This window comes from Megalobrama amblycephala, linkage group LG18 (genome assembly GCF_018812025.1).
Source record: "Megalobrama amblycephala isolate DHTTF-2021 linkage group LG18, ASM1881202v1, whole genome shotgun sequence".
Lineage (NCBI taxonomy): Eukaryota > Metazoa > Chordata > Actinopteri > Cypriniformes > Xenocyprididae > Megalobrama > Megalobrama amblycephala.
The window spans coordinates 4,892,132-4,906,064 of NC_063061.1; the positions used below are offsets into that span (position 1 = coordinate 4,892,132).

At 40.9% G+C, this 13,933-nt stretch overlaps 1 protein-coding gene and 1 long non-coding RNA gene across 2 annotated transcripts; both read right to left on the reverse strand.

The window, feature by feature from the left end:
- Positions 1-194: 194 nt before the first annotated feature.
- On the reverse strand, positions 195-6,814 carry irs4a (insulin receptor substrate 4a). The gene is made up of 2 exons (XM_048166296.1): positions 3,406-6,814; positions 195-1,110 (listed from the first exon to the last, which is right to left on the reverse strand). The coding sequence occupies exons 1-2, from the start codon at positions 6,551-6,553 to the stop codon at positions 1,106-1,108; spliced, it is 3,153 nt and encodes a 1,050-aa protein (XP_048022253.1). The 5' UTR covers positions 6,554-6,814; the 3' UTR covers positions 195-1,105.
- A 1,109-nt stretch (positions 6,815-7,923) lies between these two features.
- On the reverse strand, positions 7,924-13,369 carry LOC125252737. The gene is made up of 4 exons (XR_007181275.1): positions 13,010-13,369; positions 12,184-12,215; positions 10,664-10,889; positions 7,924-8,719 (listed from the first exon to the last, which is right to left on the reverse strand). It is a non-coding gene; the product is annotated as an uncharacterized LOC125252737 (long non-coding RNA).
- Between the last annotated feature and the right edge of the window lie 564 nt (positions 13,370-13,933).

Consider the following 13,933-nt stretch of genomic DNA (forward strand, 5'->3'; position numbering starts at 1 on the left):
AATGTGAGTTTATATCATGCAATTTTGACTTTATAACACGCAATTGCGACTATATGACACAAATGCAACTTTCTATTACGCAATTCTGACTTTATAACGCAAATGTGACTTTATGTCATGCAATTTTGACTTTATAACACGCAATTGCGACTATATCACACAAATGCGACTTTATATCGCGACTTTATATCATGCAATTCTGACTTTATAACGCAATTGCGACTTTATATCTCGCAATTCTGAGAAAAAAAGTCAGAATTGAGATAAAAAGCCGTCATTTCTTTTCTTTTTTTTATTCCGTGGTGGAAACAAGCTTCCACAGTTTTCCCACTGGCGTGAACAGGAGGTAGCATCCAGTTAACTCAGAAACACTGTCTCGTCTAAAAAGTGCTCGATTGGAAAAGTGTCTCGGTACTCGTTTCGAAGCGTTGCATTGCTCGTACTTTTTAAATTCGCCTAATGTTCATTTTCTCTCGCAGGGGGGCGTTTTCATGCACTGAAGTGATGCTTTCATGACTGTACACTACAAAACAGAAAGTGGTCTTCACAGAAGTGATCTGTGTGACAAACTCGAACCCTTTTACAGCGTGTTCACTGCGACCCCTGAAAAAATATTCAATTACTTTATACAAATAAAAATCAGTGGAACTAAGTACGGCGAGCGTCTCGAGGAGTGGGGCGTCACGGGGACCCGGTTCATAATACAAAACGAGATTCAATATACAAGCTTCTCCTATTTACACGGATCTATCCGACTTTGCGTGGAGAAACATAAACCTGTAACCAAAGAGCTATGATGCGTTTCATTTCGTACACACACAAAAATAGAAGTGCTAGATATCTGAAGCTCACAGTTCTAATTTAGCGAACCCGCTCTAGTAAACAAGACAGAAAAAACAAACAGTGTCATTCGGACAAAAACGGACAAATGAAACCGGTTGTTGAGGCAGTTATGTGGGAAATACAGAGCATTAGAGGTTGTGCAGTTTCTCAGTCTTTGTTGTTGGAGGTCTGAGGAGGAGGAGGCGGCTTCCTCTTCGGCGTTCCAGAGGTCGCTGGATTCTCCATGTCCTGATTCTCCTTCGGGCACCAGCATATGACTCACTCAATCTGCAAGGGTGAGGAGATAGATGGCACATTACGAAATGCTTAATGTTTTAGCATTCTGTAAGCACTCCTGTAGCTCAAACAGTAGAGGTCATGGGTTTGATTTCCAGGGAATGCATGAAATTATAGCTTTCATAGAAGTCATTTTGGATATCAGGCAACTTTGTTATCTTTTTATGAATTAGAGCTCATTCATATACTGGCACCACGTCAATCAGTAGCTTTTTATGTTTACTACAGGAATATTAAAATCAAATTCTATTATGAATCATTAAAGGGTTAGTTCACCCAAAAATGAAATTTCTGTCATTAATTACTCACTCAACGTAATTACCGTCATTCCAAAAAAGTAGTAAAAACATCATTAAAATAGTCAACGTGACTACAGTGGTTTAACCTTAATATTATGAAGCGACGAGAATACTTTTTGTATGCAAAAACAAAACAAAAATAACGACTTTATTCAACATTTTCAGTCTTGTACGCAGTTGACACAGTTCAGAGCTTCCGTGTTTACGTCCGAATGCCGGCTCAGGATTGGCCGAGGCTGATCACGTGATCAGCACGAGGCTTGCGTGTGATGCTGACACAGAGTCGGCCAATAATGAGTCGGCGTTCGGACGTAAACATGGAAATACTGCACTGCGTTCACTGCATCAGAGTCTGACAAGGTAGAGAAGAAATTACTGAATAAAGTCGTTATTTTTGTTTTGTTTTTGCACATGAAAAGTATTCTCGTCACTTCATAACATTAAGGTTGAACCCCTGTAGTCACGTCAACTTTTTTAACAATGTCTTTACTACCTTTCTGGACCTTGAATGATGGAAATTATGTTGCTTTCTATGGGATAAAAAAAACTCTCAGATTTCATCAAAAATATCTTAATTTGTGTTCTGATGATGAACGAAGATCTTACAGGTTTGGAGCGACATGAGGGTGAGTAATTAATGAAATTTTTGGGTGAACTATCCCTTTAAGATCCAAAAGATCCCCCCAAGAAAGTGCCTTCTTTATGTAATAGTAACAATATGAATGGACCACAAAATATTGCTTCAAAAATAATGCTTCAAAGCAAAACCTTGGCCTTTTTTATGCATTGATTAAATGATTTCAGCAAACAAATTCTTCTCTTATGATATATCATCTCTTAAAGATGGGTCTTAGAGTAAAAAAACTATATTTAAAGGGACAGCTCACCCCAAAATTAGCATTTTGTCATCATTTACTCACCCTCAAGTTGTTCCAAACCTTATAAGTTTCTTTCTTCTGCTGAACACGAGAGGATATTTTGAAGAATATCGGACACCAAACAGTTGATGGGCCCAATTGACTTCTATAGTTTTTTTCTCTTTTTCTTTTAATATTATGGAAGTCAATAGGTAGCGTCAACTGTTTGGTTACCCATATTCTTCAAAATATCTTCTTTTGTGTTCAGCAGAAGAAAGAAACTCATACAGGTTTGGAACAACTTGAGGGTGAGTAAATGATGACAAAATGTTCATTTTGGGGTGAACTATCCCTTTATCCTCCGCTTATAGTGGATAGTTGAATTTTCTTTTTTTGTTGTTGTTCATTAAGAACAGATGTAATATAGTGAGTGTGCAAATCTCAAAGCATTTATAAATATTATAAAAATTGTCAACTTCAGCTTGCTTGTATGATAATGTGAGTGCAATCAATGTCACCAGCAAAGTTCTTGTTGAAATTATGTAGGTAAGCAAAAAAAAAAAGTTTTGTAGGACATCAGCTGCAAGAATGCATCTCTGATGAACCAGGAATTCAAATCAAAGAATCAAAACATTTTAAGTCATCTTGGTGAAAGTTTTACTTAACTGTCAAAACTGTGAAAGCGAGTATTTTATGCAGCATGCAAGTGGATTCCTTTAATATCATACTTGCACATCACAACTCTGTATTTGTATTTTGTACAGTCATGAAGTGCTCTTTACCCAGTGCTATTCAAAGTGCAAAACCAAAAATCATGTTCAGTTCAGAAAATAAATAAAAAAAAAAGAATGTCTTTGAAAGCAACAGCAATATTTTTCACTATAACAACAGTTCTGCTCCATCGTCTCTCCTCAGGACTGTAGGGAAGACTTTTTTGATTTAAAAACTGTGAGAAGAGGTGCAATTCACAACTGCTTCTTAACAAATAAGATTACTTTACATCACATTTGGAACTCTTGTCTTAATGGTTTGCATTCACACAGGACAAACAGAGAAATGAATGTTGATGCAGCATGCAGCCTTTACTTTCTGTCACTTGTAGCATAATGGGAGACAGAGATGCAACCAACCTTTTGAGGCAGTGGCACGTCCTCCCGAAACGGAGAAATCTATACCAGCATAAGCATCACTCTCTTGGAGGTTGCTATGAGCCGTGTGTGGAGGGGGAGTGTCACGGGGCACTTCTCTCAGGTCCAGAGCGATGTAGTTGAGGTAGCTGGATGAGGTGTTCTGAGTCGCCCCTCTGGTAGCAGCGCTCGTCGCTGGGGCTGCCGAGTCGGGAGAGGCGTCTGAGTGTGACCACATGCTATCAAAGGAGGTGGAGTTTTGCCATCTGCTAGCTTCGGGGAGATTCTGATTGGCTGAGGGCCTGATTCCGCAACCACTAGCATAAGAAGCAGTTGAGGGGATGAAAGTCTCTGAACTGTGTCGTCTCCTTCCCTGCGGGTCGGCCCTGATGACCTTGGGCTCCGTATGAACGAACGGCAGCTGTTCGGAGATGCAAAGGTGCTGCATCATTCTCAAGGGACCGTCGCCGCATCCGTTGTGCGTCTTCTCGGGATCCAAATTAGCCGACGCCTGCCCGTAAGAGCACCCTAGGGGACGGGCGTAGTTAGGGGGGTTCCATGGGGCTACGAGCGAGTGGCGAGGAGGCCGGTCCTTCAGGAGGCTGTCCATGTTCAGGCCCAAGTAGTCATGATCTGGTGAGGAGCAACACAGCTGATAGCAGGGCTGAGACGGCGGCGGAGTGGAGGGCGAGTCTACGGAGGGGTGAGAGGGGCGGGACCCAAAGTCCATGTGAATGTACTCTCCGGGACTGGGTGGGCTTGGGGGCTCGGGCGGGGACATGGGAACGTAGTCCATCTTTTCGTGCTTCTCTCGTGACGGGGCTTTATAGGAGCGTGGGAGAGAGAAGTATGAGGCTTTTGGGCCTTCAGGTGAGGACTGGGAAAAGCCTTCGGCCACGGTAAGTTGGGACATGTCCATGTAGTCGTCATACTCCGCCTGCTCTCTGCTGGACGGGCTATCGCCCGGGAGCATCATCATGTAGCCGTATCGGTCCGCTTGCTGTGAGGAACAGGGGTGAATGTCCAGGGTTGCTCTGGGATGCATAGGGGTGTAATCTGCATTGGGAGAGGGAGCGATGCTGTAAATCATGGGCATGTAGCCATCGTCTTTTGGCAGTTTCTTTTGACACTCAGAGCTGAGCAAGGGAGGCTTGTTTGGGTGATGTAATTCAGAGTAAGACTTATAGGCTGACTTCAGCAGGCACGAGCAAACCTGGTGTCGTTTTGACTCCACCGGGCTCGATTCATCCAAAGAAGATGAGGTTTGCGTAGCTTTCTGCTGCGTGATACTCAAGCTTCCACCCAGTTTTGGCTTTGATGAGTGTGCTAGCTTGAGGAAAGTCCTCTCCATGTAACTGCTCTCCTCCTCAAAAGTCCTTGTTCCATCTCTATGCCAATCCATGGTCATGTATTCAGTCAGCCGGTAGTCTTCCCTAATCGGCGGGGTGCTGCCGTGGGATTCAGGTGTGGTACAACTTGCGTGAAAGTACCTGAAGTCGCACGGGCTAGGGCAGAATTCGTCAGAGGAGTTGAAGCCTCCGTCACTAGGGGAGCCACAAATAGAGGAGCTAGAGGGGCGAGTGTGCGTGTCGGAGGCCGAACCGTGTCCACTGCTGCTGGACACACTGATGGGGCTGGTGGCAGACAGAAAGTGAGACACAGGAAGTGAAGCAGAGCGGGTGTGGTGGCTCGAACCGGGTGAGGCGTGGTTGCAGCAGCTGCCACTTTCTTCTCGGCCCACATTGAGAATGGGGGTGTTTAGGTGCAACAGGCTGCCCGTGCCGGAGCTCAGAGGGCGGTCTTGAGTGCCTTCGCCCTCGCTGGACGTCCGGTAGCGCTGACCTCGCCCTCGGTTTTTCCCCGTCGGTGGCGTGCCCGTCACCGAATCTGTTCTGGAGGGGCGCTGCAGCCCAGTTTGGCTTGGGGGAAGATTGCCGAGATGCCGACGAGTAGTTATAAACGGCAAAGGATTTGAGCTGGAGGACTGGCTTTTGCTCCGCGGCCTAAAGTCCGGAAAGGCCTTCAGAGCCTTCATAGTGTCCAGAATGGTCTCGTGCATGTTCTGCGCTACCACAGAGTCCTCGACTTGCACCCATATTTCACCAGGGCCAATGGAAGAAGAGCGGCCCACCTCGATAAAGAAGAAGCTCTCAGAGTGCCCGCAGCGGCGAATGTTCATTAGCGGCAGGTTGACGGCGGGCGTCTCCGAGTTCAGCTTCACCAGGTGAATAGTCTTGGCGGAAAGGCACAGACGGTACACGCCCATTAAATTCCTGGTCTGACCCAAGCCTTTAGGTTTGACGTTCACCTGCCACACCTCCTTGAAAATAGTGCCCGGCGAAATCGTCCCGTAACCGTCGTCAAGTTCGTCGTTGTCTAGCTGCCCCTTTTTTCCCTCCGTCATAAGTTCGGTGAGGGATAAGTACCACTCCTCTTGCTCCTGTTCGCTCTCCGCCACCACCGCAAAGTACTCGTCTTTAGTATAAAGGGCAATGAGGTATTTGTTCTTGGCATCAGCCCTCTTGTTGACCGTAAAACACTGGGACAGATAAATCACCCTTTTGGCAGGGCACGCAACTCCAGAGGCAGCAGCTTTGAGGGCATTTCGAAATTTTTTCTCGCTGTCATAGTACTCCAACCGACTGGGCCCGAGGTTGCTAGGGCCCCTCAGGACAAAGAACCTCTTGTGGCCATGTTTCTGTTTTCGGAGATAGCCACATTTCCATATGTCCCTGTCCACGCCACCAGAGCAGGCGGCGGCGGCGGCCAGGGCAGCAGCAGTGGTGTCGGCGCTGAGTACGCGGCAGAAGGCAGAGTCGTGCACCTTATACTGGAGGGGTGGCAAGTTTTTCCTCAATACAGCATCCTGAGGGCTCTCATCTGGGAACAGATGATGCACTTTAAAGTGGTAAGGCGGATGGTACCTCCTCTGTGGCTGAGAATGAGAGGAGGCTGTTAAGTGCATGGGCAAACGGGAGCTGCTGTTATTGATTGAGGTGGTGGAGGAGGAGGAGGAGGAGGAGGATGGTGGCTCCCCGGCAGCACAAGAGATGTCGCCGTTGGTCGCGGTCGTTTTCGTGACAGCGCGACGCGGTTGTGCATCCAGTGTCAACATGACGCCGTGATTCGCTAAACGCGGCCGATCTTCCATGGGACAATGCGATGAAAGGTCACTTTACCTCTGCTTTACGCCGATGCACGGCCCATTTTGTTGGTTCGTTGCTCAGATACAATTACACGTTCGAGTAATCCGTGCTGCTTTCCGATGTATCGCCCTGGTGATTATTCAGCACGACAAGCACGACGAAACGTTGCATCTTCGCGGAGCCTCCATCATCTCTCGCTGCCATTATAAATCTTTATTTGCCCGCTTCACTCATGGTGGCTACACATCACTACAGCCCAGCGAAAACATCACGTGACGCGCACGTCAGCGTACTGCGCGGGGTGAACGGGGTCAGCAGACGCTGCTGATTGGTCCGCTCGCGAAAAAAAAACATGACTGACAGCACTACAAACCAATCAGAGCCGTCGCTCCAGCAGCCGGAGGAGAGCTCTGCCTCTGTGTGCAGAATAAATATCTTTGTAATGAAAATAAGGATGTTTATTTCACACAAGAATATGGTGTTACATCTTTTTAATATTGAAAATTGAAATATTGAAAGGTTTTAATGACTGACAGGGGCGTCGTGTCTCGCGCTGATCTGTCAGTCAAAAGTTTGGACACTCCTGCTCATTCTTTATTATTATAATCTGTAGCTATTATATATAAGTAATTTTAGAATAACAGCAAAGTAATCACATCACATTCTGTCTGCTCTTTTATACTGACCTTATGTGATAGTATCAATAACCCTCCATGCATGTTTCAATTGCACATTTTTCTTTCATCCCAATAAAACAATAATAATTTTGCATGTTGCATCTTTATTTACTGCCTTAAATACTCATTATGAATGTGTTGGACCCAGCCTCATTCATCCAAATGTGCTGAACACTGTGGGAAGACTGGGGTGCTGGAGATGAAGTGTTGGTTAAAAATGGGCAGGATTTATTGAATTATCTTGATTGCATCTGCACAAATTCAGTGTTATTATAATGCAATAGAGAACTGCTGCTTCACAATAAACCTTGAGATGGAGACGTTCTCTTATCTCTAAGTTTACTTGTGTAGTCAACACAGCACAATAATATTCATAGTAAAAAAAAATTAAATCCTTAGATCCTTCAAATGTTAACCTTATCAGAAGCTAAATGAACAATTCAGGAACCAGTTTAAATACGTGTGGACTGAAAGGATATATCAAGTCACTGAGGTTGCATGTTTTAGAAGGATATATTTGAATTTCAGTGCAAATATCAGGCTTTTAAATACTATAAACAGTCTAAATCAGTGGTATTTCCTTACACATTTATACACTTGTGTTTTAAGTAATAAACTAATATAGTAAGCCTTTACAAATCTGAATCTGGAGCATTTTGTTTTGTAGTTTCATCCTTGTTCTTGAACAAATTATCTTGTTTTATTCTTCCCATGACAATACTACTAATTCTTACAAGGTTTTTTCAGTTTCTCTTGTCATCATTTAGTTTTAGAGACATTGATAATGTGGTCGGTGAACTGATAACTCAGATGATGAGAGTAACCAACATCAGACTAATCTCAGTCTTACATGTACTCCAAACAGATATTTATAGACATCAGAGCCTTATATATCCAGAGATCCTCAGTCTTTTGGAGGGGAAAAAGTGTTTGTTGTCTTAAAATGTTTTGTATCTTGCAGTTGGAAATGTAATTTCCATTTCTGCTATGTAATTTCTCATTATTTGGACCTCCAAATAGACTGGTGCCTTGCAAAATAATAATTGGTCCTCATCCAGCACTACTACACTCTTGAATATAAGAGTGCTAGGAGGTTTTAGCAGCAACGAACCTTAAAGAAACGTTCAGTGACGAGTTCTCACTGTAAAGAACCTTTTGTCCAATGGAAAAGTTCCATGGATGTTTAAGGTTCCTCATGGAATCATCAATGCCAATAAAGAACCTTTATTTTGAAGAGTGTGTCTCTATCCTTTCAGAGTCTGCTGTCAAACTGTAGTCTTTTGGGATCTTTTGCCAAGTAACTGTTGACAGGTCTTCAGGTAAGAAGACACAGTCTGAGAGTTACGAAGATACACTCAGGATCATCAGTGATCTTTTAGTTATAATTTGAGATCTTCCGGTACACATTTCCTTCATTGTATTCCAATAGGGCAGCTGGGACACGTCCTCTCTGCTTTCTTCAGGAGCCTCTTTAAGTTTTTAGACACCTCTGACCTGCAACACAACAAGAGGCACCACTATATTACTATACAGAAGTCAAAAGTACCCTACAAGTACTTAAATTGGTACTAATGATACCAGTCTTTCTGCAATACACTTCAAATCAGTACACACGTGTAGGCTACTGTTTTACTAACATAAAATTGCCATCACATTATTATTATTATTAACAAGTATCACTATTAACTAGCTAAAAAACAAAAATATTGATTAAGATTTTTTTTTTTTAATTTTGATATTTATTTGCCCTGCCAAAACATTCACTGGCCTTTCTTAAATAAATAAATAAATAAATAAAGTTATTGCTTTCATTGTTTTTGACCTTACAATACCAACATTTTAGATACCAGAGAAATTTCACAGTTCTCGATTCCAATTTATGTTCACAGCAAAAACTAATACTAGCCTAGCTAATATAAAGTTCAAACATTAAAGACAAGTAAACAGTCAATATTAAAATAAGAAAGAATAAACCAATTTCAAGCAATTGCACAAATAAGTATAAGACAACAAAGATACAAATTAAACACTTTACAGTAGGCCTATACTTGTGATAACTGTATCACTGCATGAAGTAAATATACACAGATACTATTAAAGCTACAGAAGTTATTTGTTCACTTACAGGTGCCCTACAATCAAAAATTGACTAGGTAAGCAAGCAAGGACAATAGCGAAAAATGGCAGATGGAGCAATAATAACTGACATGATCCATGATATCATGATATTTTTAGTGATATTTGTAAATTGTCTTTCTAAATGTTTCGTTAGCATGTTGCTAATGTACTGTTAAATGTGGTTAAAGTTACCATAGTTTATTACTGTATTCGTGGAGACAACAGCCGTCGCTATTTTCATTTTTAAACGCTTGCAGTCTGTATAATTCATAAACACAACTTCATTCTTTATAAATCTCTCCAACAGTGTAGCATTAGCCCATTAGCCACGGAGCATATAGCCTCAAACTCATTCAGAATCAAATGTAAACATCCAAATAAATACTATACTCACAGGAATCGATGCATGCATGCAGCATGAATGACGAACATCTTGTAAAGATCCATTTGAGGGTTAAATTAGCTGTGTGAACTTTGTTTATGCACTATATAACTGCACTTATAGTCGAGAGCTCGGGAGGGCAGGGAGCGAGAGATTTAAAGGGGCCGCGCAGCCTGAATCGGTGCATAGTTAATGATGCCCCAAAATAGGCAGTTAAAAAAATTTATTAAACAAAATCTATGGGGTATTTTGAGCTGAAACTTCACAGACACATTCAGGGGACACCTTAGACTTATATTATTATATATTATTATATTACATCTTTTGAAAAGACGTTCTACCGCACCTTTTAAACTGTTTATGTGGATACTCATCAAAACAGGCATTTTGACATAATGTTGTGTGCATTTGCTCAAGAAGATGCAAAAGATTACTTGATTCTGTACTCGAGTGCTGTCTGAGAGGCGACTTTCTGAGTGCGCGCACAGAAATGATCTATCACAGCGCACCAGTACTGCAGTTCTCTGTCTTATGCTTGAATGGCTTAAAATCACTTGAATTTTTAATCTGACAAGACTTAAAAAACACGTGAAAATAATAAACTTTCTTGAGGAAGCACCACATGGTGATTATAGTTTTAGATGACAGATAATAAAGGGGCTAATGCCCACCTAAAAACACCCGGCACCTGGCATTACTCCCTAAAGAACAAGTATCTAATTGTGTTATTTTGTTGATTTTTATGGAAAGTAATGTGTTATGTTACTTTTTCTCACCTGGGCTGGGCTTACTTGTTTGTTTTTAAACAACAAAAAAACAAAAGTTCTATTTTTGGTTAATGTAAAGCCCTTTCACAAAAGGGAAATGAATAAACCTCAAGAAAAAAAAAGAAGAAGCAAATTCATGACTGTACAGTAGAGGGCGCAGTTTAAACAAACCTTTCAGTTGTGCTGCCATTCTGGATTGCAGAAGAATAGGACGCAGGAGAATAAAGTTCAGCACTGGCCCTGTCCCAAATAGAACCCTAAGCCCTCTTGACCTTCCTCCGAATCCACACTTTTGTGATGTAATGGCGCTTTGATTGACAGGTAGAAGTCTGTTGTGGAGCTCGCTCATTGAGGGCGCATAATGGCTGCAAAGGGGGCGCTCACGAGCACCTGAAACCTAAAATGACAAATGGGACACACTATGGTCTTGTGGACTTAAAGGGATAGTTCACCCAAAAATTAAAATTATCCCATGATTCTCACCCTCAAGCCATCCTAGTTGTATGACTTCTTCTTTCAGACGAACACAATCAGAGTTATATTAAAATATATCTTGGCTCTTCCAAGCTTTATAATGGTAGTGAATGGGAGGCTCAAGATTTTGAAGCCCAAAAAAGTGCATCTATCCATCATAAAAGTAATTTTTTTGCCTATGTCATTTTTCTTACAAAATCCCTTTGCTTCGCTTCAGAATATAGAATATAGAAAACTTTTATTGTCACTGTACAGCTGTACAACTAAATTTAGTCTCATTCAAGTGTACGCACATACAAACAATACATGTAAGAAAGATATATAATAAATAATGAAAATAATATGTACACTTTATATTTTGAATAAAGAGTATATTGCACATCAGAAATTGCACAAAGAGTGAACCTTATTGCACCATGAAAAATATTTTTCATTATTCATTCATTTTTAATTTTATTAACCCCTTGGAACCATATGGATTACTTTTATGATGGATGGATGTGCTTTTTTTGGGCTTCAAAAAAGCTCAAGCCCTCTTCATGTCCATTATAAAGCTTGAAAGAGCCAGGATATATTTTAATTTAACTCTGATTGTGTTTGGCTAAAAGAAAACAATCATAAACACCTCGGATGGCTACAACTGGTCTACACAGCAGAGGAGGTTTCTGGATCTTCTGGATTATTTCCGTTTGTGAAATTAAAGCATTTGTAAAATGTATACACACATATCTGTGTAAACCATACCAGAAACATTTATCATCTCACACATCATTCGTGGTAAACGGAAGCTCAAGCATGACACGTGCGAGAACCAATGAGGTTCATTCTCATGTGTTCCAAGAGAAGTCAGCAAGAGGTCAAGCAGGTTCGTTGAGCTTCTGTTTATGTTCGTTGATCAATGTTTAGATCTGAATAAAAGCCTAAATTAAATCTGTTCATCATATAAAACGATCGAGTCTCTTCAGAAATTTGGACTAAACCACTCAGTTCATATGGATTAGTTTTACGATCGCTTTATGAACTTTTTGAAGCGTCAGAGTGGTAGTCGCAGCTGTCAATGGAGGGACAGAAATCTCTCCGATTTCAGCAACAGTATCTTCATTTGTGTCCCGAAGATGAACGAAGGTCTTACGGGTGTGGAACGACATGAGGGTGAGTAATTAATGACAGAATTTTCATTATTGAACAGACACATGGCTCACACACAGACAATTTACCTGTGCTGCATGTCTTTTACCTGTGGTGGAAACTGGAGTACATGGAGGAAACATGGAAAAGTGTTTACATTTTCTCAAAGCATAAAAGTCTCTAAATGCATTAAATGTTTGAATTACAAAAATGAACAAATAAGACTTTACTTTAAGATTGACATTTTACTGTAGTAGTACACTAAACTGTGTTAGAGTCTCTGGGAAGTTCAAAGTCCTGATTGATTAGTGTAATGCATTAGGTTCAGTCCCAGCAGGGATCGTTCCCAAAACTAACGTTCTTTAAAAGTTATTTAAATGTTAGGAAAAAAAACGTTCTTAAAACATTTTTTTTTTTTTTTTTAAAAACTATATGTTTTGAACATTCAGAACACTTTCAGAAATAACGTTTTCATAACATTTTCAAAATGATAGAAATGAATGTAACGTTGAAATCTAACGTTCACATAAACCAAGAAAAAACATTCTTAATAGGCTACATTAATTAAAAACTGAACGTTTTGACTATTAACGTCACTGGATTATGAAAACATTTGGCAAATAATAATTGCATTATAAGGATGTTCCGAGAATGTTATTCTAAGAACGTTTTCTATTGTGAGAACATTCAAGCACGAATAACGTCACATGGACGTTCCAAGAACATTGTTCTAAGTACATTTTCTCTCAGCATTACGAGAACGTTTATTAACTATTAATAGCGTTATAAGAACGTTACTTTAATAACGTTTTGTCCTAACATTTACATAGCTTTTAAAGAACGTTAGTCAAAGGTATGGGAGCGTTCCCTGTTAGCTGGACCATAACTGAACAGAAAAATCTAGATGTTTCTTACCTGACGCTGATATTAAAATGGCCAGTCTTAAAGTCCCCGTGATTTTGCTCTCTTTATATTGAAAGGTGCAGCATGCGGAAGAAAAGAGTGCAAACGCTACGCTAGCTCAGGTTAGTCAAAAACACGTGAAGAGAAGTATTGGGATAATACAATCTATCAGTGTTTCTCTGATACTGGAATTTCTGCCCTCTGCTGGGGTATCCATGTATGGGAATTTCTGCCCATCCAAAACCTGGCTGTACCAGTTATCTGTGATCTTCTGCACAAATCGTCCATCCAAGAAACAGTTCTGGGGCTTGAGTCGGACATGACACACATCCCTCTGCAAGTACATCAAGCCCTTGCAAACACAATGTTTTGAGGGTTTTTTTTTTTAGTCTAACCATGTCATACCTGAACATGAACACGTTTTGTTTCTTTGTCGCCATCTCTGTTTGAAACCTGCAATTGCAGTTGTTTGCAGAATTATCATCTTTATGTGGGTTGTGCATCGGCGTGAATCCTCAGCGTGGATGAATCTAATGTTTGCTGTCAGTCACCGGACCGGTGTGGATACCGTACTTCTGAATCACAGATTGTAGTCTTGAAGTATGACCAAAATAAGAATTTACACCGGAAAATGTCATCTGAACAAGTAAGTAACAAAAGAAAACAATAAATAAATCACGCTGCCCCTGTTGATTAAATCTAACGATGGCTTATCTCATATCACATCAAACCGTGCAAATTATTATTATACTATGTTCTCAAACTGTAATTGTTAACAACATCAGCATTGTGTGACTGTGTATTTAGCGTGTATTAGTGTTACCTGCAGATTTAAATTTCTGTACAGTCTCTCTAATGTTAATTTGTCATACAATCGCCATCAAAATAAGTTTAATTATTGCAGCTGCTGTGAGAAAAGGCTAAATGATCTGTCAC